This window comes from Pungitius pungitius, chromosome 5, assembly GCF_949316345.1.
Source record: "Pungitius pungitius chromosome 5, fPunPun2.1, whole genome shotgun sequence".
NCBI lineage: Eukaryota > Metazoa > Chordata > Actinopteri > Perciformes > Gasterosteidae > Pungitius > Pungitius pungitius.
The window spans coordinates 15,636,973-15,663,772 of NC_084904.1; the positions used below are offsets into that span (position 1 = coordinate 15,636,973).

At 41.9% G+C, this 26,800-nt stretch overlaps 2 protein-coding genes across 3 annotated transcripts in view; one reads left to right on the forward strand and one right to left on the reverse strand.

The window, feature by feature from the left end:
- Positions 1 to 20,691, reverse strand: part of LOC119224538 (tetratricopeptide repeat protein 28-like) — a 140,461-nt gene extending 119,770 nt beyond the window's left edge. For both annotated transcript variants that reach the window (XM_037481588.2, XM_037481587.2), the window contains exons 1-2: positions 20,180 to 20,691; positions 17,698 to 17,997 (exon numbers count right to left, since the gene is read on the reverse strand). In XM_037481588.2, the coding sequence (XP_037337485.2) occupies positions 17,698 to 17,997; positions 20,180 to 20,209 (330 nt within the window). In that variant the 5' untranslated portion in view covers positions 20,210 to 20,691. The remainder of the gene's footprint in view (positions 1 to 17,697; positions 17,998 to 20,179) is intronic.
- Positions 20,692 to 23,418: 2,727 nt separating this feature from the next.
- On the forward strand, positions 23,419 to 26,439 carry LOC119224582 (L-serine dehydratase/L-threonine deaminase-like). Its single transcript, XM_037481686.2, has 9 exons — positions 23,419 to 23,647; positions 23,807 to 23,986; positions 24,110 to 24,266; positions 24,389 to 24,428; positions 24,530 to 24,669; positions 24,821 to 24,912; positions 25,382 to 25,609; positions 25,695 to 25,819; positions 25,900 to 26,439. The coding sequence occupies exons 3-9, from the start codon at positions 24,114 to 24,116 to the stop codon at positions 26,091 to 26,093; spliced, it is 972 nt and encodes a 323-aa protein (XP_037337583.1). The 5' UTR covers positions 23,419 to 23,647; positions 23,807 to 23,986; positions 24,110 to 24,113; the 3' UTR covers positions 26,094 to 26,439.
- Positions 26,440 to 26,800: the final 361 nt, after the last annotated feature.

Sequence of the window (26,800 nt, forward strand, 5' to 3'; positions counted from 1 at the left end):
CAGTTTCTAACACACCAGCCCACTGCAAGGTTCTCCAAGCTTCACTGAGTCGCCTAAGATCCGACTGCACACAGTCCCAGTGACAATATCCAATAAAGCAGAGCTGGGGGAGGGGCAAGATGCTCCCTGAGATTTAAATCAATTGCTTTAACAACATCTCTATGATTTTTAATCCATCTTTATTACCATCTTCACTGCAATGTATGGAACAACATTGCTTTTTCTATCACAGTTGAAAGAAAAAGCAACCGCACAATTAATCTCTCCATATCTGTTCTGGTATTTCAGGCCAGATGGCAAAAATAAAGTCCTTATATTGATATAGCTTAATGTTGTTAGGCGCTTTGTGTTGAATTCAAATGGAGAAAATCTAGCTCTGAGTGTCACTTGTTTGTTAATGTTTCATCCCAAGATCTCTATCTGCAAACAGTGTGTTTAACAGTGTGTGCAATAGAAAAGGCACAGATGTGTGTGAATTCCCAAGGTCTCTGAATGCATGTTTTATCACTGTGCCTCAGAGAGGTTGTGCAGGGGGGGGTCCTTCCATGCCGAGTAGAAAACGACAGTAGCTGCTGCTGCTTCTTAATGTAGTGTAAAGAATATGTACAAGAGAAAAAATATATGCATGATTTATGCCATGTGATTAATGAATGTGACAAATGACATAACTAAGATCAGATATTTAAGGTTTAGAAAGATTCATATAGAAAAGTGAGACATGACTAATACAAAATAATTGTCTTTATAATCAAGTTAAGTAACAAATGTCAATAAATGTCCATCTTTGTAGTCTCACAGTACCACGACACTTAATCGCTACCATAGAATACATTAGGGAAATTAGGTTTAATACAATACTTTATTGGCCATGTTACTAATCAAAATAATACACATTACATTCCTTACTATGGAAATATGAGTTTTATTTCTAAATGTAATCGTTAAGAACAGTAAAAACATGAATGGTCAATGTCGGTACATAATTCTATTCATGAATGAGACACTAATATACACTACAGCGTGTGTTTAAGTGTAATATCTTTATCAATGGTCTACTCGGGGAAAGTATGGCGCTCAATCAGTATCCAAACCCCGTGCAAACAGCTTAACCTGATTGCCACTTGTATTGAAATAAGGCCAACGGTAATGGTTAAATGAATGTTACGCCATGCGTGTAAATGGAAGAGATGAAAGATGAAGAGCCCAAACCAAACCATTGTCTATGCCTGTTATCATTCATTATTCATACTTCTCCTCTCGTGATGCAGTTAGCCGAGGTCGGTGAACAAAACATGAGCGCCATGTACACAGAAATAACCCATGCTGCGCGTTAATATTTAAAGAAGCGGAGACAAATAGTTCTCACACGTGAAAACCAATCGACAACATTAAGTAGTCTACCTAAAATGAAAATTCTAATGGATGTGTTTTGTTAATGTTAATTGGCAGCTGATTTATGCTGGTGACTCTCGTTCCGGGACATATCGGCATCTATTCCCAGGTGGGCCTCGTTCTCTATAACCTCCATGGAAGCAAGGCACTTACACCAAATTGCTTAGGTAAATATCCAACAATATATATCGATCACACATAAAAAATGTGAACCAATTAACTAACGCAATCCTCTAAAAAAAACTAAAAAAAAAAGGACAATAACAATGTTAGGGCCAACAAAAATGCCCTTAATTTATGTAGAGCATCAAAATGTTACTGATATCTACGGTGTTACTGATTAGCCTTAATCCTGTGCCATTAAATCTTACCTGCATAACACAGTTTGCTGTGTTGTCGGAGGTTTCAGAAAATGGCTTCAGAGCATCTCTGGTAAGACGCAGAAGCCAGTTAACATTAAAAAAGGCACAGAGGGAAAATGATGCCAAATCCCCCACAGCTGTGAAAGAAAAAAATAATAATAAACGGACTTAAAGTGTGCTGCAGTGACACCTTAAACAAAGTGAGGTCAGGTAAGATAAAGGAGGAGATGATGCTCACTGGAATCTCTGCAGGACATTAATGGTTCATGAGAAGGAGCATACAGGCAAACAAAGCTGTGATGAATGGTTCCATTTGTGCAACGAGTCTGCTGCCCAGTCCCTTCTTTACTCAGGCTTATGCAAATACTGTCCTCCATTAGCCGTGTTAACAGGTAACTGCTCAGAGTGCCCCCCCCAGTGACCAAGCCGCCACAGCGAGGTGATTGATTGTCCACCGATGCTGATTCAGTGTCACTTAGGGCAGAGGGAGGTGACTTCATCCGCCTGACAAATGTGATGAACACTCAAGATTTTTAATTGCACTTCAATCTATCCTTTGTCCTGGAACTTCTACTGTCTCGCCTTCGCTCGTGAAACAACACACCGGTAAACAAGAACACACACAGAACCCATATCCCTTCATAAGCAAACTAGAGCGGGTGCGTGATTAAATCATGAAACATTAATAATGAGGCCCTTGTATTTTCCCTCGTCCTCAGATCGCGATGTCTCTGCAGGGCAAATTAGGGACTCCAAATACTCCAGAGCAACCAGACGTATTGCACTTTAATAAGGAAAATTAGACAAACACAGAGAGCTGTTTATTAAGGAAAAACATGCCCTTTGAGACCTCACTAGTAGAATAATGGGACCATGACAGCCCAGATAAGAAGACGGCGAGACACACGCACACAGAAAAGTGAAGGGACATTACATGTATAAATACAGACTCCAAATTATGGCACATTTAATTTTATTATTAAAAAGCAAGAAAATAAATGAAAGGTAACTAGGCAGCCAGTTGTAGTAGTGATATACTGTGTATATATACCCTCATGTGTGTGACTACATGCTGCTGAACTGCCCTGAGTGGGAGCTAGTTTTGTGGTGGAGTTTGACACACGTGTTGTGAATAATGCATGACCATGTAAAGAGAGTTTTTCTTTTTTAATAAAAAAGCCCCCCAAAGCAACTGCGAGAAGGAAAATGGCCCAAAACAGCAGAGGTCCTAATTAGTGCAACCCCCGTATATGCCTGTAGCCCCCAGAACAACAACAGCATTCACACCACAGGGAGCAGATATGGAACATGTAGCACCACCTACATGAAGCACTACAGTTTACCACCTATGGCATTCAAAATGTGTGTCGCATAGCCATGAAGCTAATAAGCACTCTGTGCTCCAGCTCCATCAAACCGGTACAATAAGTGCACACAGGCACAAAAGGTTAATCAAAACAAAGGGAATTCGGCTTTCTGCACATTACTGCTACAGTTCAATTATTTAACATTTTCTTACAAAGGACTCAGCCTTCTGTCGTTTACCCAGAACAATATTTTCCCATTTCCAATTGACTAAATGGATTCACTGAAAGCAATATAACAACTTAAGCAAGTATCAAATCTGATGTCATGAGCACAACGTAAACATCAACACAGAATTCAAGCAGTCGATGGCTGTAAAACAAGTGCGATGCAACCTGGATATGTCACCATGCAAGCTGTAATACACATTGTCCCTCCCACTAAAATTAAACTTTATGGATAGATTATACAACACACATTCTCTGCATAAAACAGGAAGACTCACATTCCATGTGTGTTATGCAACAGTGAGTAAAATGAGATGAGTAAAATGAGTAATTTTCTTTTTCCATTGATGACTGTGCTCATTACCTTTGGGCCTCCTGTATTACTCACATCTGTCCCAGACTCTCAGAGTACAGGAAACGCTTCTGTGAGTGACAGGGACACAGCGTTAGTGCGCTCTAATCCAAGTCCAGTTCTCCCCTTTGCCCCCTGAGGATTTGCGGAATATGAGCCTGGGCCCAAAAGACGAATATCCACACTCGTATACACGCACGCACACACAAGAATCCCATCCCTTCTCATCTATACCCTTATCACCAGCTTTGACCCCTCACCCCAACTCCAAAGTGAGACTCTTTATTAGTCTGCCACATCCAATAAAACCTTCCTTTTATAGCTGAATGAAACCTAGCCTGCCTTCCTGCTGTCGTAGGATCAGAGCAGAGGTTGAGACAGCCATAGCACACGTTTCTGAGCCAAAGCATAGCCCATCAAGACGTACCCATGGTAAGGTGGCCAGCCAATAACAGATGCTCTAGCTATGCTGGGAGTAATAGATTCTAAAACACAAACAATGTGTCTATACAGTGATACCCAGATCCTACCCAACCCTTGTAACCGCACCTTAGAGCGGAAGCGGATATAGAAAGACTGAAATGCAGATGTTTTAGCGGATTTCCAATTAGGTCAATGAGAAAGACACGAAACCTCCCCCAGCATGAGTGACACCGATATCTCTGACCCTGAGGTCAAAATGCAACGCCAAACAGAATTACCACAAGTATGTGTGCGGTGTGGAGCTGCATTATTGCCAATACAAGCACTGAAATATGTTCTCATCGACATTGTTGACATTTAGCAGGTATATTGTTTACCATGTTCGCCATATTTAATGTGATAGCATTCTAACATTCGCATGTTAACTTGTGGTTGTTGTATTTCACTCACTCGAACCGCAATCAGTTCTTCCGTATCAGCATGGGTTCAGCTCAACGCACACACACACACACACACACACACCATTTCCCTCGCCGTTATGGATGCATCTCTGTAGGATGGCCCCCAACGGTCCGGGATATTGACCAGAACACAGTAGCGGCAATAAAGATGCAGCGCAAAGCGTTACGATTCCTAACAAGAATCAATCAGCAACGCTCACGATGAGAGAAAAGCAGACAAAGCCTTCATCCCGGTTTTATTTCTTCCAAAATTAGCAGAAAACTATGTATTTTTAGCTGTGGCAAAGCTGTTATTTATATGTACAGTTATGTAGTTATTTTCTAACAGAAAGGCTAATAATGCTTTAGGCTGACAAGCAGATGCGTAGAAGCTATTTCTTAAAATGTGCCAAAGCAAATGGAAGCTAGAAACCGAAAACTTTACAAATGATAAAAGAACATTCTTAACACTTGGGATCTCTGCAACAGCTAAATATTTTGTAAGACGTGTACCAGAGCTTTGTAGCTTCAGACGGCCTTGCCCCTCCTCCCGCCCCATTTGGCCAACATGCCTATTTATTAATCGAACGTGTTCGACAAAAGAGATTTGAATTCCCTCGAGGGATCTGCAACATCCACATGAGAGCCTTGTTTAATTGTGCTTCGTTATCGATCGTGCCGACGACTGACATCCAGTGAAGCACAAACCCACACGTGGAAAATGCAGAAAAATGAAATCACATAATACACACAGTGGCTTTTACATAACCTTGGTATTTAAATAGCAGCATGATAAATCACATTATAAAAAGGTATACATCATAGACGCCCTACTTTTCCTGAAATCTAAACTGAATATTTCCAAAAACAGACCCCAAGAGTGTAACAGTAACCACCAACTTTGTAATGGTCAAATCCCATGTGGCATGAACGTGTGTGTTGTGCCGTAAGTGTTGCTCAGGGAAATAAGAGCTGTGGTGGTGAGAAGGATGCAAATATGCAATTACATGAAGTATGGAGGACGTAAGGAGACTAAATCATAAATAAACATGCCAATGCTTCGGATAAATGCGTAATTCATTCTATTTATGAATCAATGAAAAATGTGGAGGTAATTAGAAAAAGCCAGATCCTTGATACATTTACATTTCATTACGATGCCCAGTGGCTGTATAACTGTAAACTTCAAACTTCATAAAAGGCAGGAATATGAATTATAAAAATATGAAAATAACGGATAAATAGTTTTACATTCCAGTGTGATCGGTGAATAGCAACTTTGCAATTAAAGCGTATCGGCCTTTGAAAAAGGATCCACGTGCAACGCTTGACAGCCAAACAAGTCTCCTCATATCTCCTATAGCGAGTTATGACACACAATAGATGTGTGTTGGAGAAACAACTCATGAAGCGATGGACGTGAAAAGTAGCAGCAGGTATGGAAATAAACATGAGTATTCTTTAATCTTGTGTACATGAGTCATTATAGTCTTTATACAAGTCTGGGTGAGTGAAAAATACAATTTTTTTCCAGCTACAACTGTGACCCTGGTAAATGAAAAAAGTCATTTCTGAGCTTTGTAGACAAACTTCCCAATTGGTTTCCTGTTGTTTTTTAGTTTTTTTTTTTTACTTTTGTTAGATATGAATTTCCCAAGGTCTGTTTGCACTAGAAAGGCTCTGACCTACTTTTTCGTTTGGGTTGTTTCGCAAGTGTTTTTTGGCGTAAGACAGGAGAGAAATACAAGGCCAATCCAATGTCAAACACTGTACCATATGTTATCCAACCAAAAGAAAAAACTGAATGCACAACAGGACGTTTAAAATCAAACAAAAACACAAAAGGAGCAAAAGGTTTGCTTGCTTTCACCTCACTTGGGGTAATTGCGTCGAATGGAGTGGAAACATTTGATTGGAAGAGCAGCGGCTAAAACTCCTTCCGTGTCCCACCCCCAGCTAAAGTGTTTGAGTGTAAGAATAAGTACTTTGCACCGGTTTCCTTCCAATAACCTGATGGGTGGGTTGTTTCGTTAGACAAAGATTTTGGTGGTTGCAAATTTTCTGTGCAAAGATTTTTTTATGCCAAACTCATTACAATCGGTTAATCTATTCGATTGATTTCACAATTTATACAATTACAAGCACATATCTATGATAATATTACTCCAATTAGGCATCTACAAAGTCTTGAACAAGCAAATCATGTTATTTTAATAATATTCTTTCTACAGCTCTCTTGTCTTTCTGAATATTACATATTTTAACAGAGTTAGGTGCCAAGTGCTAATTAGGTGGCATTAATCAATAATAAACAGAAGCTGGAGCTCACCAAACCCCCAATTATTGATGCAACGATTCTCCTAGTTTAATTTGACACGTTTAGTCCTGCAGTCTACTAAATTAAGTTGTCACTGAATGACTGAAATCTATATAAATCCCAGAAGAATGTCCATGTGCTTCAACAGATGCCTTAGTGAGCACAAAATAATGATTTATATTAAAGTGTGTAGACCATGGAAACAAGGTATGCCCCTGCTGGTGGGTGATAGGCCTTAGTACTTTAATATAGACAGGAACAGACCGAGCCTGCAAACGGAACGGTAAAAGTTCCTATGGACGTTATACGAGGGTTTGATTTCACGCTGTGCAGCGCCTACTGGATGACACCTGTCCAGATGTGAGAGGATATAATTGATGTTCATCATCCTCCAACGGATGATTGTTACAATCATGTCATTTCTACTAAGATTTAAAGTACAGTAGCGTTTGGTGTGACATCATCTTTGGATTGTCAATGTAATTGTTGACTGTTGACTCACCAGCTGCTCTTGTGGTCCAGTGGGGAAACATTGCAACAATTGTTTCTCGTACCATTATAACAGCTCCCTCTGCAAAAATTAATCTGGAATAAAAAATAATAATAATTCCTCCCACGCATGGCAGTTCCACACCGACACGCACGTGTTGAGACAATTGTTGATTTCCTGGAAGTGATGCTTAAATTTGCATTTTGTTCAGCCATGAGTAGCCATTTTGGAATTGAGGTAACATGATGAAAAATAACTACATTACTAAGTCACAGTCTATTAAAGCACAAAGCGCGTTTCTAGTCTGCCGCTTACTCAAAGCACTGTTACACTGCACGTTGTCATTCCCCCATTAACACGCACTCATACATTGATGAGCGGAGCTACCACACACACACACACACACACACACACACAGAGTGGTACCTGCCCATTAGCAGCGAGACATTCACACCATTCAAACGCCGTAGTCACGACTACGGGAGCCACGTCGCGGTTGAGTTTCTTGCCCAAAGACACACCAACATGCGGATGAGGGGATTCGAAAGGCCATTCGTCTGATTAAAAGGACGGCCGTGCTCTCCACTCAACAGAAGTGACCCATCATCATGGGAGAAGAGTAAAAAGATGAGGTAACCCGTTCGAGAGATTGGAAGGGCCGTGCGAACAACCAAAAAACGGGATGTTTATAACGGAGGCAATTTTGGGGACATTTGTGGAATACATCCCGCCATCAGAAATATTTACACAGCATTTGTATGGAAATCTTGTCCGAAGCTTTATTATGCAAACAAGCAGCTGAAACCTTGATCGCTATAATTTCCATGGATTTTGGAATGTAGAAAAAATGTATTGCCATCAGTCACATTTTTAATTTAACAATCTATTAACTTCTAATACTTTTGCAAGATGTGCCTCAAATTCTTCCCATCTCTTGTTCAGCATTAATATTAAATATGTTTTCTGGTTTAAACTTCAGTTTTATTTGATGACGCACAAACAAAGGAAAAGTAGACATTTAAGTCAGAAAAGCAATTTAGGAGAGGTTGCACTGAATGAAGTGGTAGGCAGTGGTCCAAGTGTGGTTGCACAGGGTGATTGGACAATCATTAGAGATGAGGATTGGACCTTCATCGTGTTCGCTGTACTTAATACCGTTGTTTGGGCTGCCATGGGAATAGCAAATTAACACGAAGCCAGCTGAGCATTTGTTTTTTTATTTGCTGGCAACAGAGTTAAAAATGTTGATTGTAATTTGGGTAGCCTGGACCGTGGAGAGAACTGTGTGAACCAGCAAGTGTACATAAAAACAAATGTGAATAACATAAATGGAAAAGTATACAAGATCAAGACCAGAAAACAAAAGTAAAATTTAAATTGTGTCATTTAATCCAATTCAGTCTTTTCCCCCGCTCTTAGGAAGGACTTGATCTGGCATAAAAGGTCTACAGAGCAAATACAAACCATGCCCCTTCAGTCAGAGTGGTACCACTCATTTGCATATACATCGCCATGCAAACGAGTGCCTAGAACAACGTCTGCAACTCCATCATTTCTTTTGCATATGAATGGCTTAACAAAAGCGGCCCCAAGTCACGACCATGGACAGGCCTTGAGAGAGGCATAATTGTCGGTTGCAGGGAGGCGGATTCGAGCAATGCCAAAATTGTCACGCTGCTATGCTTAGGAGCAGCAATGTCAAAAACCCACATGAAAAGCAGCACAATAGGAGACACTTGCAAACATTTGCTCTCTGGGAGCAGGTGAGTGTGGGGGAAGTCGGGGAACAAGTACCGGAGACTCAAGTTGACAAAATAAGGGTGAAGCAGAACTACCAGTTCCAAAGACAAAAAGCATTTCACGCACATCCAAAAAGGTCCTAACCTTGTGCGTACTTGTTCTTGTGAGTTGTTGTGTGTGAAGCTTGTGTACCTCTCGGCCTTCTTATGTTGATTCTTTGAGAAATAAAATCAGTGTTATTTCATCATCTTGTTCTCCTGTCCTTGTCTTTGCTTGAGTCCTCCACCACAAACACGTAACAGACATTGTACTGTCATGTGTTTGTGTGTGACAGGGAAATAGAAGCTGAGAAAAAAAACTAAAATTAACGTTTTTTGCCTTGCAAAACTACTTCGTTAGGTAAGATGTCATGGTCTGGTTTAATGTTACACTAACATTTGAAACATGACACATTGTCCTTTACATGTGATTCACGATGCAGGGTCTCTCCCCTACTTGGGTCGCCAGGTTTGTTATACATACCTGTGCAGTAAATAACAATTGTCAAGACCCTCCAAGGAATGTTTTGAGAAACATTCTGGTGAGATAATGTTGACAATCCCACCAGCACAATCCCCCTCACAGCAAGACAGTTGAACAGGGAAGTATCAACTAAAAAGAACAAAGCACCAATGTTTGCATAGTCAAATTCAAAATGGAACAGCCTCATTGAGGGAACGTGCAGGAGCTAAAATCAAACGCAAAGACGGCTCATTGTGCTTCTGAGCAGATGTTTATGTTTTCTTGGTCAAATATCAAGATTGTACCCATAACCATCTGAGTCATTTGTCAGCTTGGCACACATAAATACTCCACCTGCATTCATGTTTCTTTAGCGAATACATCTCCCTGGGCCTTTGCATGTCGCTGCAGCTGTTGTTGCTGGTGCATTTCCCTGTAAAGCTCATTATGGAGGGACAGAATTAGAAGGAAGTATCTAGGTAAGACACAACTGTGCAGGCACTTAAACAGCTAATTGTAATAACCTGACACAAGTGAGTAATATAGCTGCTTGAGAGCTAGAAGGAGCACTTCAGAAAAATGAATTAGTCTGGAGGCCATTACACACAAGACATTAAAAACCAAAAAATGATCCATCTTCATATGGGCTGGATTTAAATCTTAAATAGTCCTACTAACTAACCGCTTTAGGGAAAAATCTGATATCATCACAGAAGAAAGTCAACATAATATTGCATTATTTGTTGCTGACTACTTTGCAATCTGCCATTGTGTATTAGAAATCATCTACCATTAATCATTTACAACATGCCACTTAAGTCAGTAATTATAGAAAAATCGTGACCATGCAGCATTCACCTAACAGAAGAAATTAGGTCATACTCGAACTAAAGCTTGATTACATTTCATGTTCTGGTTCCACATGAGCAGCACTGACAAATAGGACCTTTTTTTTTTACTGATGCATAAATTGAACGCTTACAAATGAAACAGTGACAGATTTTAAGTGAAATATTATTGAACAAATATGCTCTATCAGTTTGTAATGATGTCTTTTACTGATGTGTACATTTGAGAAGTATGTGACCTGTTTCTATTTGCAATTATGATGAATGATATCGTTGAATATTTAAGTTGTTGGAGAACAATGCGTCATCCCCCCATATGAATATTTAATTAATAAAAGGAAGGCGAGGATCATTTTTTCAGTCCTGATACCAATACCTGAATTTTTGCCGAATGGCCAATACAGAGTACCGAAATCAATGATTCATTCATAAAGCTGTATGGTTCAATGGTTTGTTTTTCTACGTGTACTGCAACAGGCTGGACTTTAACATTACAGTTTGTAAAACAAAGCACAATAAATAGATACATACATGAACATGTACTGAATTGTTTTTTATTGATACAAGGGCGTCCAATACCAGATTAGCATACACTCACCAATAACTGTTGCAACTATTCGACTTAGGATCGGACCAATATCTGCATTGATGCTTCTTTAGCACAATACGTTAAGCAAAGTTACAGGTCGCTAAGGAGCAACTTTCATAGCACAACAAAATAATAAACTGCACAGAAGCTTAGGCTTCAGGAGTTTGTGAAGACATTTGAGTATTTAGTTTTGATTCTATTTTTGGACTTCACAGCGAATGACCCGCCAATCCCAGCTGCTGTTCACCATCATTGAGAAAAATACAAAAATGCTTCTGAACCACCTGAAAAAATAATTAGTGGCACCTTTATCCCTACCAAAGTATTTCTCTGGGAGGAACTAGGGCATATGACTCATTCTGGGAAGGAGGTTACATCATATATCGGTGCCGTATGAAACAGACCACAAGCTCAGAGAGGAACACTTTCCATGAAGGCGTTACAATAGGCCGAGCCTTGCACCTCCTAAAAGATGGGAAACATATACTAATACGTCTGTGATATTACGCTTAGCCAGCGTGACCCGTCCTTTTTTTTATCCGAGTAATAATAGTTTGTAGCCATCACAGCTGATGATAAATGAGTGAGCTGGAACCTGAAGTTCTATGGGGAAGATAACGGGCTCAGAATGCGGATCAGAGCGAGGAAAAACGCTCAGCTCTGCAATTCATCTTTCTCATGCAGTCTACTGATGGGCTTACAACCCCATAGAGCGGGTTCCTCTATGCTTTCCCCTACTTCCCCAATGGGATCGCTTTGTCCCTGCAGCTGAGGAAGGCTGTGCTAATTCTGGAGACACCCAGGTCCTGGGACCAAAGCCTCGCAAAATTCCCTGATGGGAGGGGCCATCACAATACGAGGCCAACAACTATGTGAACCCCTTAAAGGAAGAAAAAAAGGGCATTAGTGTATCCTAAGAGGTTATGTGCTAGGCCTTGTAAAGCTGATCCACTATCAGCAGCAGGCCTTTATGCCATGAGCATGCCAATGAGTTGGCTTTCTCGATGCCTTTTGACATTTGTTGCAATGTAATTGCAAGCAAAAAGCTATTAAGCTGGTAATCAATTGAAGTACCCGGAGGGAAAAGGTATTCAGAGTGTGTGCAGACATTCTCTTAACATGACTGAAAGTTTCTGGTTTGAGGTGCTTACCTAGGCTTTAACACGTTGTATTTCCTTAGGGACAGAGAGCTCACTGCATTGAATTCTCTGAATTGAAAGTGTATATATATATATATATATATATTAAAAAAGTTAAATACAATTTTAGCCATACATGCACAAACAAATATTAGATTATCTGTGTGAGCTGATCAGTAGGTGTTTGACGGGGTGTTGATAGATTTTACACATTATACTGACATCAGCACCCAGCTGCTCTGAGTCATCCTTGCCCCCGGGACAGAGTGCACACACAGCTCTGGCGTGAGAGGGAGGTCATCACACATGCATATCAAACCTTGACTTTTATGTTCTCATTTCTTTGCGGGATCCAGAAAAGCAACAAAGATAGATATTGTACATTGTGCTTATGATTGGTGTAAAAAAGAAAAGACAGGCCAGTTATTTTTTCTACTGTGGAGTGTGTGTGTGTGTGTGTGTGTGTGTGTGTGCGCGCGCCTGGTGTTTCTTGAAAGCAGATAACATTTTACTCAACACTATAATTTGGAGGGCGCCTGGGTGGCAAAGAGGAAAACCACTTGGCCACCATCATAGCGATCCGGGCAAGCAGGATTTGGAATCAGCCGTTCCAAATAGAATGAAAAACAAATACTGAACACATCAACAGATTATTAAGTTAGAGGACAAAAGAAAAGAAATCTGGATATAAATTCTATCAGTCATATTACTGGCATGAGGTGTGTTATGCCGGAGAGGTATTACTCATTGGATGTTGATGCGTTTCATTTTGAGATAGTTATTACACTGAAAGCAGGAGACAGGATTTGGAGTAAAGATTGCATCGCTCATTTTCAGGAGAATGCAGTAGTTTAAATACCTTTATGTTGCGTGTTACTGAATACTACCACATGGGTTACAAAATGCTTGAATAGGGTAGTCAAAGAAAGAAGTGTCCTCCTTCATCTCATCTTCATTAAAAACAATCAAAACAGCAGATGTGTGTGTGTGTGTTTGTGTGTGTGTGTGGTCACTTTCCCTCCATTATGGCCACTGCATGTGTGCAGTGCTGCTTTGCAAAGGGAAAATACAGAATTTAACTGCTCCCGTTCATTTCACAGATTTTCCAGACAAATAATTTCAGGTTTGTGCCCGCTAGCGCCAAGCCTCTGTCCATCCCGCTCTCTCTGGCCTATAATTACATGCCATTCATTTGATTTGTTCATTAGTTCAAGCCTCGGCTGGGCAGAAGAAAAACGGAACCCTCTCATTAGTGGCGCATGACTCTACTTTCTCCATGGTGAGATCTGGGGCTGCAGTGGAAAACAGCAGTGGGGAAACTGGGGGAGGAAAGACCTTATTCTAACCCTCAGCAAACACACATCTTCACAAACACAGACAGCAGGAAGGCCAACTGCCATAATAAGTGCATATCCGTAACAACCTCCTACATAAAAACGCCAGTGGCAGGCGGTCGGGGTCAGCAAGGCTTTCTCCGCTGGTCTAAACATCATCACAATATAAATTTAATATATTTAATAAAAAAATTCTCTTCATTTCTGACTTTCCTTCTTGGTTGAGCTGCCTCCAGCCTCAGGTCGAGATTCGAAGGGCTGGCCTTTAATTAAAGCTTTTATCCAATCATTTCAGTCATCACGTGTTGCCAGGGTGCAATAAATCTGCCCGTAGGCCTTCAGAATCAACAGCGTGGGCGCCTGTAGCTTAAAACGAACGGAAACAAAACTACGGCATAAACACAGCAGATTTTGAGTTGGCGACAGCGGGGGCCAGCCAGCAGGCATACAATGACGTCAGCACGTGCACGTCTTGATCGACGTGGTCCCAGAAATGTTTAACGACTGAAGGCCACTGTTGAGCAGCTTGAAAAGGTCAAGCCAATGATCACCCAAAATGCATGTGGCAGAAAACAAAAACTCAGGAAAACTAAATTTCCAACACATCGATTCATTTTTTCTCTATCCAGCAATATTTGTTGGGAATGTAATTGATATGTTCACAATATATGGAGCTACTCTCCTACGCCACCCTCAACACTACATTTTTTTGATGCCTTTTCTGAACATAATCAGCAAGTCATTCTGATAATTACAAATCCCCAAAGATCCCTCTTTTACGACGAAATATCCAGATGGAAGTGCCGTTGTAGATGAGCCCCAGTGCCCCATTTTTCACTGTAACGCTAAGATTTGCAGGAAGGAACTCCTCCGATTTGAGAATGCTACTTGGTGAGCAACTTTTTCTGCATAAGACACTTTAGTATTCTCATGACTATCTAAAGTCATGCATAATTTAAAACTGTTTATTACAAACTACTGGTGGATATGCACATTAATGTAAGCTAGAGTTCTTTCAAATCAAATCCTACTAATCATAAATATGCATAAAGAGATATTCTAAATTACCATTGACATCTACAATACCATTCAAAGCTCTAGACACAATTCCTCAATGTACCTTGGCCCAATTATACATAGATCAAGATTTTTTTATTTAGATTTTGATAAGTTTTCACTAACAGATGAACTGAATCAAATCCAGAACTGCACAGGAAAGAAAACACATTTCTTTACGTTTTTGGGAGTCTTAATAAAAAAATGTTAAAAAAACGTAAGGATATCAGTTCGTTATTCAGCATGTATTCAGTTCTTTCATCACGTATCAACATAAAAGCAAAGGTCACAGAGGTGCTATCAAATAAATGTTTTAGATGGTGCTACGGAAAGCAAGAAGAGCTATAACCAGCCTCCACGTGAGATCAAAAGCCAGTTCTTAGTTCCTCACACACACCGAGATCAGATGAGAGCTGGTTTAACGGATTGTCATACCAACAGGGGAGCATTACGCCCCATTGGTTTTTCATCCACATGAAAAGCAGAACGCCGCTGAGGCAACGGATGAGCTCCTCAAATCGGACAATTATTTTCCTTCTTTTTCCACAGTGCATCGCAAAAGCCAATGTCATAACCTATCACTGCAGAAAAAGAAGCTCTGTGCCACATCGGGGTGTCAGCATCCGTTCCTACATAATCACTAGATATTCTGCCGCTGTAATTAAAGTCACCTTTCAGCGCTGCACATAGCATGACCTTTTCCGATGCAAACACTCAAGGCACCTCTTCTGGCTTGTAAATGGACATTTTTATGTTGGGGAAATAGAAAAAACAATCTGTTGAAGTGAGCAGACACCTGAAAAATGTTTTATAGCCTCATCTCGTAAGCAAGGCTCCATGGGTTTCCACCAGCATTATGAGAGGGTGTCAGCCAGGAACAACACTTGAGGGGACAGAACCCCATGGATAGGCACAATCCTAACCTTTTATCAGAAGATATGCAAATGACAGCGACAGCTCCCCTGACACGGCAGAGATGGTGGTTTGTAGGTTTCCTGGGAGCCCTCCTGTCAGCGTGCACGGAGGAGAAGGGGAACGATAGCAGAAGGGGCTGTTTGCTCAACATGTCACTGGAACAGCCATGTTGAGAGGGAGGGACCAGATGGAGCCGTAGAAGAGACAGGGAATCCATCTAGACAGGGTATTGTCCTCTTAGTCACTGGTGCACGCCTGAAAACACTTGCGTTGCCACACAGAATCACAAAACACTCCCTTGGAGTAGAAGCCAAAATCCTTTCAATCCCACACAGACACCTACGTGAAGATGTTTGCTAAAGTTTCCTAGTTTGCTGCGGTTCCTTTTGTACTGCAAAATGAATCGTGAAAAAGCAGCTTGATTAAACACGTGTATTGTCATCGTTTTTCTTTCCAGACAACCTCACGCTGACTAAATGTGAACAGACATGCACGTGTCTATGAAATGACACCCTATTTTGTTCTCATTTAAGCTTTTTGATGTTCAGTAAAAGGGTGAGGGACAAAGAGCCTAAAGCTGTCGCGGGTCATTAAACCGCACATTTTCTTTCTTCTTTCAGAATGTGTTTTCTGGCACTTACAGCAGGCACCGCTGACAGATTAGATAAGGGGTTCCTTCACAGGCTGGCGGTGGGCTTCAGGAGGGTGGGCCGCTCGCCGGTGCTTGGGGCGGCAAAACCGCGCCCGTCACTGTTTGACGGGCCAATCCTGAAGTGCGGTCATAGGGGGGAATGATTGATGATATTACGTACACACGCGGGATCTGAATCCCGGCACATTTCTGTGATTTAATCCCTGATCCTTCATCAAACATCTAGGCGTAGCAGCCGGACTGTAAAACGCCAAATCTCTTTTCCTGAGGACGAGAGTGCCATTACCAATCAGTCCTTTGAGGCAGCACCAACATAACGCGTGAGTGGTAATCATTTTGTTTTTTGATGCATTAGATTCTTTTTAGAAATGGAAAATTTATTTTTTTATGACCTTGGTCTCCATCTGTACATTAATCAAGTAGTAAGATTTTCTCCACTGTGCCTGGATTGATACACATTTAAGAACCTTTCTGAATGTATGTGACAGTCATGATAAACATTTCCTTCAACCCATAGAATTTAAAATAACCATATTGGAAATGGAATTTCCTGAATGTCTTTCTGTCCTGCACTGGCTCCAGACATTTACCATTCTTCCTGTTTGACAAGACCGCCCCCTAGTGGTAATACAAGAAACCTATTTTAAAACATGAACAGGCATCCCTCTAAATAGTTGTCAACACCACAGACATATTAAACCCTTTGTCTCACTTTGCAAAGTAAAACAAGGGTCGGGCTGCACATCCGCATCAATGCTGCGAACAGAAACATCGGCATGAGAGTCAGAGCTGTCAGGCTGTAAATCCAAGAATAAGCAGAGCTACACGGCCTAGATTAAGCCAAGCATCCCCCAGTCAGACCACAAAGATGTTCATTGTACTTGAATAGTAAATGAAGAGGAGAAAGGAAAACAATTTTGTGCAGCAGTTTGCAAAAATATAGTTTACAAAGGGTTATGAAATTTCTCCCGAATAAAAAAAGGAGTTGGTAATACCAAGATGATCCAAAGGAAGAAGCCCCAGCGTGGAGGGGAGACTATAGTCGTAGCAGTCATAGCAAAGGACATGAAGCAAGGACCGCACAGAGAAGCATCCAAAAAACGACAGATAAACAGCAACTGTATATTCCTAACAATACCATGAAAAGCTACATTAAACAAGGGACAATGCAGCAAGCACACAACGATCTCTGTGTGATTAGAAGGTTTCAGCAGTCACCGCAGTGCCACATTTGACAGGGGAGGGAACCTACCTGAAGGTCTGGAGACGCACAACCTTAGATCAAAGAAGAAGTCGCCGATGATGCATCATTGGTTAAGACTCTACCACATTATCATCAATCTCTCCATTGAAAGACAAAAGTATCTCTCCACACTAAATCATAAAATCAATGCGTTTCCATCAGAGAGGAATTGGTCTCCCAGTGAGCTCTGTGGCTGACTAATGTGAAATCTATCGCAACTATGGCCTGGACAAGATCAAAGACAAGACCCCACTAAACTTTGTGCTGATCAGCAGCCAGCGGAGGAGTGAGCGTGCGAGTGGAATGGAAGGAGATTCCCAGTGAGTAAAACCACACTGGCATGCCGAGGATGAGCAACGGAGGCGCACTCACCTTTGGCCACTTGGGATTGAGCTCGCAAGCTTTTTCGGCGTCATCCAGTGCCGCCTGGTGTTGTCCCAGTTTGAGGCGCGCCGCCGATCGGTTGCTATAGAGGATGCAGTTCTGTGGGTCAGCTTGCAAGGCGCTGGTGTACAAATGAACGGCCGCCTGAAAGTCCCCCCGCTGACACGCCTCATTGCTCTGCTGCACTCTCTCCATGAACTCGGCTTTGCTGAGGCCGGACCTGCCCCCTCGGTCTCCAGAAACGCATCTCATCGGTCGGCCCGCTGCCCGAGAACCAAAGATGGAAAACTGGGGAGATGGACAGGAGAGCTAGAGTTAGCCCAACAGGAATGCACTCCAGGAAGGCAATCAATAACAAATTGAATATGAGGTCGTTGGAATGTGACGGTAAAATGTTAAGGAACATCTATGTTTTTCTATGAAAAAAGGAGGTCTCTCGCCAGATAAACTGATCTTCTCCCACTGCTGCAATCAAATTATATACTTTAGACCCATGTGATAATTGACTGACAGGTTTTAAGGAACAGTAATAATAGCTAATTTCATGTTAATATCATATTGATTATTGTTAATATAATCATTGAGATAATGTGAAAATTAAGAACTGATTAATTAATTTAGCTTTTGTGGTAAATTTCAACATAAAATGACCTAAAATCAAAATACAGGTTTCCAAAATAATCCATATTATATGTTATCTTTTATTTTAGTAACTTTTTTTTTTCTCTTGTGAGATTGAGGATTTTCTTCTCTCCCTTTTGACCTCTGAAAGACCTGCACACATCTGTGAAGCACATGTAATGCACTGACATACAAAAAGTCGTTGTATTCAATGATCTCATCGATGTCTGTAAAGAGCAGATCCAGCAAGGCCAGGGTGTGTAGCACATGACGTTTTAGCTTTCACAATCTTCTTTCAAAATAAGGCCCATATTTAATATGATGTTCACAGCATTTCACTTGTTGATGTTCTTCTATACAGCGGTTTAGAAACACAACAATGGCTTAAAGTTCCACCCGAGTAATAAAAGCATCTTCATCGTGGTGATGCATCTCCAACCACAAGATAATACGTGCCTTATCGGCATAAATGAGGGATTGAATCGATTGTTTCCAATCACCCGTGAACATATTGGCAGGCGGACAATGTGGTTGCATCACTGTCTTGCTGTAGCTGCTGCAACCAACCAACCGTCTCGTTGATGAAGTCAACCAGTGTTGTATCCGTTTAACAGGAGCAGTTTGCTGTGTATTACTGAACAATAACACAGTTTTTGAAAAAGGCCAGCTTGGATTTTAACTCCTTACCACCACACCTCCCCAGACTGAATTCTGGGATAGGGCAGGCATGGTAATTACTTCCAGAGGCCCGGGGAGTAGATGTAGCACATGAAGGCTTTGGGGATCAAGCAGATTCAAAATCAAGCCACATTTGCAGCACTGACCAGTTTCTTTCTTGCACTCTTCAACCTTCATCTGTTGCCTATTTTGTGTTCGTCCCTGCTTTATAACCAGGGAATAATATCTACCATCACGTGACAACATGGAAGGAAATTACTTCCTGCTTTGCTTTAGCTGCATTTTAAAACATTGAGTGTGTCATACCTCTAAAAGGCAATTCAGCAACTGCTGATTGGTAAATTCTTGCAGCAACATGCAGACCAGAGGTTTTCAAGTGTTTATGACGGCACTGTCACACACGCTTGGATTACAGACTTACTCTCTAAAAATGTCTTTGGAAAGTATAAAAGGGTATATACATTGTTAGAAATGTTCTCTTCTAGGGCCGCAGTGGGTTTTCCCTTCAAGCTGAAAAACTGCTCAGAGTTGATCCGTGATTAGAAGGGCACAGAGAAGGGATCTGTTCAGAGGGAGTTCGCTGGCTGGATGTGGGCAGGAAGGGTGGAGAGTGAGCGATAATGAGAACCTACACCAATACAGGGGACACCCCACCGCCCAAAATCACAAGGGAGGAAGAGACTGACTCACCTCCTCGAACGCAAATAGAAGTTATAGCTGCAACGCATGTATCTACGGTGACGTCGGGTAATTGGATTTACGTATGGCAACACGCGCGCGCGCACACGCACACACACACACAGACACACACACACACCTAACGGCCCCGTGCTTCTAGCGTTCATGCAACAACAACAAAAACGAATTACGCGTAGTTTAGTCAATTGTGTAACGCGCATGACCTTCTGTTGATATTTTAAATCACATTTATTTTGGCTGTTGCTCTTGGTCCTTCGTGCAGCAGTATGCATGGACTGGAAAATCGATTCAAGTCTTTTTCGAGGTTTCCCCAGTAATGGTCATTTGGTATTTCCTGCACAGGACGCGAGGTGAAAAAGAGACTTTACGGCGGAAAGCAAAAAAAATTCCCACAACGAACATAAACGTCCGCTCGCACGAGGATACAAAGTTGTTGTTTTTTGTTGTTGTTGATGTTGTTGAATGTGTTTACCTTTTCTTTCCGAGCGGCTCGCTTCTCCATCCTGTCTGTCGGCGTTGGGTTCGTGCGACGGGTTCTCGCGTCTCATCCCCTCACGCTCTTCTTCTGGACATTTTATCCGACACGAGGTGTTCAAAAAAAAAAAAAGAAAAAAAAAAAGGGGAGCCACGAAAGTGTCGACAAACTGCGAAACCAGATCCACAAAGACTTTCGCTGTGTGGCGTTCAGGAGAAACTTTTCTCAAGGAAAGTGCGCCATGTTGTCAATTCTTTTCCTTTTTTTCTTGTCTTTTTTTTCCCCCCTTGTTGCCATAGCGGATTTCTGAGTGCGGGCCGAGAGGGAGGCATGAAGGTCTGTAAGGAGGCTGAGTCAGGGAAAGAAGACAAAAAAAAGGACTGACTCGATAATACACCACTATGTTTTGCTTTTTCTGTTTTTAACCATTTACAAAGGGAATTCGCGTTGATAAGCGAAGACGAAAGAAAAGGAGGCCCCTCGCCGCAACACGTTATTCAACACACCTGAGTTAATTGATGCTGCGTTCAAGTCACGTTGTTAAAAAGGGAGAAGGGCTGCTCAATCCAGCAGCTTCAGTTGTGTGTCAGGCATCAGGGATTAATGACAGCAACTACCACTGGAATGAAGACAATTTTTGCTTCTTATCATGAAATTACAAATATTGAATATCTGCCATAAAACTCTATATTTACAGTTCTCACATTGAATTTTGCTGCAATTCTGTACGATGGGTTTTATCCTATATTTAGAAAACGTAAATTGATGGTCAAGGAGTACAATGGGTTGGTTTTGAAGGCATGCCACATGGCATCTTGACTCTGTGAGTCCTGAGTCATTGCAGGGCTTTTACCAGTTTGTGATCAAGAGTCAGAGCAATCTAATCTGTGTACTACTGGCTACGTGCAATCCAAACATACAGTAACTAGTGAGCTGACAAAAAGCAGAACACAAAATGAACACATTATGTTATTTAGGACATGCTGAAATATGAGCTCTTTTGCAATGTCCTACAACTAAATACTATATTTCAAATCCAGCTCAATCTTGTGGATGCAATGGAAGTCATTAAGCTTACTGTTACAATTATTTAATGAATATACATATTTGACAGATTCCGTCATGTATGTTTTTGTTTTAATTGCTGTGAATGAGTCCTTTAAGAAAATCTTTGTTTTCCAACGGAAGGATTCCACAGATCCTCATCAGATCCTCATCAGATACTCATCCGCTCCTCGTCGGCTCCTCGGTGAATCAGAAAGGAACCTCCTTCTCACCACCACCCACACGTCATGGCCTCATGGCCTCACGTCATCACAAAAATGCCTCCAAACGATTGACTAGCAGCTGCTGGTGTTATAAATTCTTCGGCTTCAGCTTAAGAGGAACCGGCTGTCAGCCTTAGTGCTGCCAGTCCAGCTGAGGACTGGCTGGCCACTGACAGGTCACCTGTGGATGTTCCACCCGTGGAAGTCAAGAAGAGCCAGCTGAAGAGACTCCAGAGTTTTTGGGATCTGGATTAAACCCCATCTTAAATGTACTTTAGAGAGGAGGCCATGTTTGTTTGCACAACTCAATAACAGAACTGCTTTAACGATGTAATGATCAAACCGAAACACAACTTCCAAATGTTGGGCTTTTTTTCTATTTCCATTTTTTCTAGATTTTTAACTAAAACACTGTTGACAAGGGAAATAAAGAATTGGGAGCCTCTTTGCTGACCAACCCTGCAGGTAATAAGCAAAAAGTATTTTTAATAAAAACCATATGAGGCCGACTAGTGCAACAGCAATCCGCCTGATGAGAAATGAAGTATTTGCAGCTCTGCTCCAGTAGGTGGGGTAACAATCCTTCAGAGTGGCCTTTTTCCTTGATGTATTGTGCATGTGTGCTGTCATGGAAGTTAAATGGGACCTTATTATTGCAATAGGCTGAACCTGTGCTCTCCGCCTCGGAAAAGGCAAAATATCCGCTGTGAAAAATAATTTATAATAATTTTTTCACATATACCATGAATTACAGAAAAAAGTCTAAAAATTCTTGATTTCTTAAAAACTCTAAAAAACATAATGGGAGGACTGTTGTTGACAGTTATTTAAGTGTTAAATGATTCCTCCCTACTGTGAATGATTTAAATGTTTGGAATACAAAAGGTGTTGAACTCTTTAGAATCATGCAATGGAATTTTTTACAAAATATAATTACAATGACATGGAAGAAGCTTTTGTGTTTTCTCTGATTTTTCGACGCATTGGTGCAAAGAAAAAAGTCTTATTTTTTACTTTTTATATAAAGCTCTGTTTTTGATTTTCTTGCAGACTGGGCTTTTTGGCATCCACCAAGTAATACGATCAAATTCTGGTATAAAAAATCTCAGCGCAGAAAAGGGCAAAGATCAAGGCCATTTTTAGCAAACAAGTATTTACGATCTTGACCACTGACCCACTGTGCTCCTGTCCACGTTAAAGACCATAAGTCTTTAATGTAAGACTTACTTTTCTGTCTTGCTACAGACATGCAAGCTTTATACTTGAAGAAATTCAACAATTAATAAAATTGCAGGTTATTGAGAATCTCCTTTATTTGGTCTAATTTTCACTCCATCCAAAATATAAATACAAGCACTTCTTGCTGGCCCTGTCACACTCATATTATACTCCTCTATTTTTCTCTATCATGGCCACTAAAACCAAAGTTGGTTTTTCATGACACAGATTAAACATGCATATCAATGTTTTTGAAATCAGGGCAGTGTTCTTAAGTTGTAGGTTGTTTATCAAATGACATTTGACCTTGTTTGACAGTCTGACCCACATGCTGTGGCAGAAGAAGCGCTGCAATGTAGAGTCTCTTATAAGTCAAGAAATCCTTGCTTACAACATATAATGCCAATGGTTTGTTTTTAGAATAACAAAATTATTTCTAATTTATTTTGATGTTGTTGGTGCTTTGTACAGTATTTATAGTATTCATTCCTCAGTACGAGTACATATGATAATAATATTTCCATTTTTTTATTTAAAATAACTGACCCATGTGAATTTAATGGATTACAAATGTAAACATTACAATAATAAAAAAAGTATGTGTAAAATGTAAATACTCAAGTCAGGAGGCCTACAAATAAATCATATTTGTAACCTGAAATTCACTTTTAGTTTACATTTGATTTATTTGCATTTATTTGCAGACGCTGCCCTGCTGAGAAAGCTCACATGAACGCCCTGCCATCCTGAGACAGCAGCCCACAAACACCACCACACCGGATCGTTCAGGTTTGAACCGTCCACACGGAGGCTGCCGCGCGCTCCCCGCTTTTGGTCCTCGGAGTCCATCAGAGCCGAAATAGTCGCGACTCTTTAGGTAATGCCAACCGGGGCGCGCGAGTCCTTTAGAGGGGAAAGGGACAGGCGGAGGACAGCGGGCTGTTACGTCACGGGATGCCCGAAAGGATGCGAGCAGAAGGTGAAATAAATGATGTCTAAAGTATGCCTTCTTTTTTTCTGTCAGCAGATTATGGATTTTTTTGCAGTGCATTTTGCATCCAGGACGGCTCACATATCTCAGTTTCTACACCTTACCGTAAAACTGTTGATGTCAAAACACGTTTTGTTTCATTCTCAGCGTGCAGTCCTCTTCGCCCCTGGGAGGGTCCGCCTCATGCCTCGCGCTGATTGGTCAGAAAGTGGGCCTCCTTTGCCAAGCCCACAGCTCGAGTGGGTATAAAGCAACGAAAGATGCCCGTGTACAGTTACGAAGAAAGTTTTGGGATCAGCTTGCTATCTTTCCATCCACCAGAGACCGGTAAATTGAAGCATTATCGAATGCGATCTTTTTACTTTATTTTTTAGTTTTGCGAATAATCTTTAAAAAACACATTGATGTATTGAATTACTTGGCCTGTGCCTCTGCTGGTTTGTTCCACAGTGAGATGAAAAGCCAACAGCCTCTTCATGTGGCCACTCCAGTGAGGCAGAGCCTTCCCCTGACTAAAGTAGCTGGGACCCCTGTTTACCTCAAGCTGGATTCATCCCAGCCTACGGGGTCCTTTAAGATCCGGGGCATTGGACACCTCTGCAAAACGGTGAGTGATTCTCCTGTGCCCTGGGAGGATGGGTTTTCTCCTGTGGTGTGGATGAACCGCTTTGATGACGTGTTGGTACCCTTGGTGACTGCCATGTGTGTGTGTTTTTTTTACCTCCTCAGCGGGCTGAGCAAGGATGTGAGCGGTTTGTCTGCTGTTCAGGTAAAAAGGAATGGAAAAAAATAAAAAACAATGCCTGATGTGTCTTTGACTGTGTTGATGTGATTCGGTGGGTAAATCGTTTGCGTCGTTGCTCTCAACAGGAGGAAACGCTGGCATGGCAGCGGCCTATTCCGCCCGTCAGCTCGGGGTGCCTGCGACCATCGTAGTTCCAAGTGTCACTCCCAACCCAACGGTGGAGAGGCTGAGGGACGAAGGCGCCACTGTGGTTATCCACGGCAAGGTGGGTCCATGTTATGGATTGTTTACTAACAATCCTTACATCCACCACAAGCATAAAGAGACGCATGTACCGCTGGATTGTGGTTTAATCGTGCGTGTGAATACCAAATGATTTCATCAGAGGACATTAAGTTGCGGCTTGTCTCTTTCAGGCTCTGAATGAAAGCATTGAATACGGAGAGCAGCTGGTGGCAAATAACCCCAGCTGGATATTCATCTCCCCCTTTGATGATCCCCTCATCTGGTGAGACAATCTCTGCATGGCTGTCCTTCAGGGATTGTGACATAACGCAATTAACTATTTGCACTGAGCAGAAATTCCCACATAGTAATACATCTGACACGAGGAGATAAGAGACAAAGACGCGATGAGACGGATTCTTCTCTCCAAATGAAATTGTTTTAGGATGTGCAACTTGCTGATAGTGCCGCTTATCGTGCTGTCATTCATCCTGGATGAGGGGTTGTGTCAGATGCATGGTATCTTATCACAGGCCTAACTTTGAGGAACTGTCATGATAAATCAGGTACGCCACGGCGCAGGCTGCTCATTACTAACACCACTAAGGTCTCGTATTGACATTGACCAGCATTTCAAAGAAGATCAATTATTGAAACGAGAAGGAACAAAATCAAACTGTTTCCTACTGAAACACTAAAAGTGAATTAAATGTAACGCATCTGACCGAGTAGGGCTGGGTTTGTGTGTGCAGGGAGGGCCACACGTCTCTGGTGAAGGAGCTGGAGCAAGACCTAAAGGAGAAGCCGGGAGCCATAGTGTTGTCGGTCGGAGGCGGAGGCCTGCTGAACGGAGTGGTGGAGGGGCTGCGTCGTGCCGACTGGGCTGACGTGCCCATTGTAGCCATGGAAACCCTGGGAGCACACAGCCTCAATGCGGCAGTGAAAGCTGGGAAGCTGGTCACTTTGCCTAAAATCACCAGGTATAATCTGCAATTTAATCTACTCATTTGTGTGAAAAATATTAAATAAATGTGCAGACTTAACTTTCCCTTTTTGCATCTCTAGTGTGGCAACCACACTTGGCCTGACGAGGGTGTCCGCACAGACTTTCAAACTGCTGGACGAGCACCAAGTGTTTTCAGAGGTAGTCACAGACCAGGAGGCCGTGAAAGCGGTGGAGCGCTTCGTAGGTGAGTGCCGCCTTCCGCCCGAACACATGCACCGACGGATCCGACAGCTGTGAGACTGAAGCCTCACCGTATCTCTGCAGATGACGAGAAGGTCCTGGTGGAGCCCGCCTGCGGTGCTGCGCTGGCAGCCGTGTACAGCGACATCATCAAAAGGCTGCAGGAGGACGGCAAGCTGGCACGGAAACTGGGCCCCGTGGTCATCGTGGTCTGCGGCGGCAACAACATCAGCATGCAGCAGCTGTGGAGGCTGAAAAAACAGCTGGGTCTTATCTGACGCGGCCCACCAACTCGGGTCCTCCCCCGACCGTTCCCCCATTCCTCTGTCAGCTGGCGTCAACCCATGAAGCCCGGTGTTCACGTGCTGCGTAGACCAAATCATTCCATACTGTGGGACTGCTCTGAGCAGTGAGACTGACATGCGTGAGGCCGTGAGAGCTGGTGGTGATGCTCAAGGTAGAGGTCGTTTTTGCCTGGAGAAACCTCTTTAGGAAAAACAAAAAACGTGCTGACGAATTTAGGTTGGATTTGTGTTCAGTGTGCTTGTGCGTTGTTCTGCTTTTGTACATTAAAATGCATTTTGAAAGTAATAAATTATATTTCTCAATCTCGTCCATAAAGAATCATTGTCATGCCTTGATGTCTTTTTCCTGACTGCACATGCTTTGTAAAATGCACATTTAACCTCTTCTTCGCAACATGACAAACAGAAAATGGACTTTTGAAAATGAGCGTTTTTCCTTGTCGCTGTTTTCATAGTTAAACTAAATGCTAAGTAGGGGAGGCATTAGCTCTTTGCACATATATTGTCTTGGTCTATATATAGCGTTTCAAATATTACGCCCTATAGTCAGACAATGCCTGTGAAGAAATCCCAAACTAAGTCTGAGATCCTTAAAAGAAACTTAACCAGTGTATAGTCCGGCTTAGTGTGTGTCTACATATCTAAGGGATTGAATTCTAAATTTCTTTTTTATTTTATCC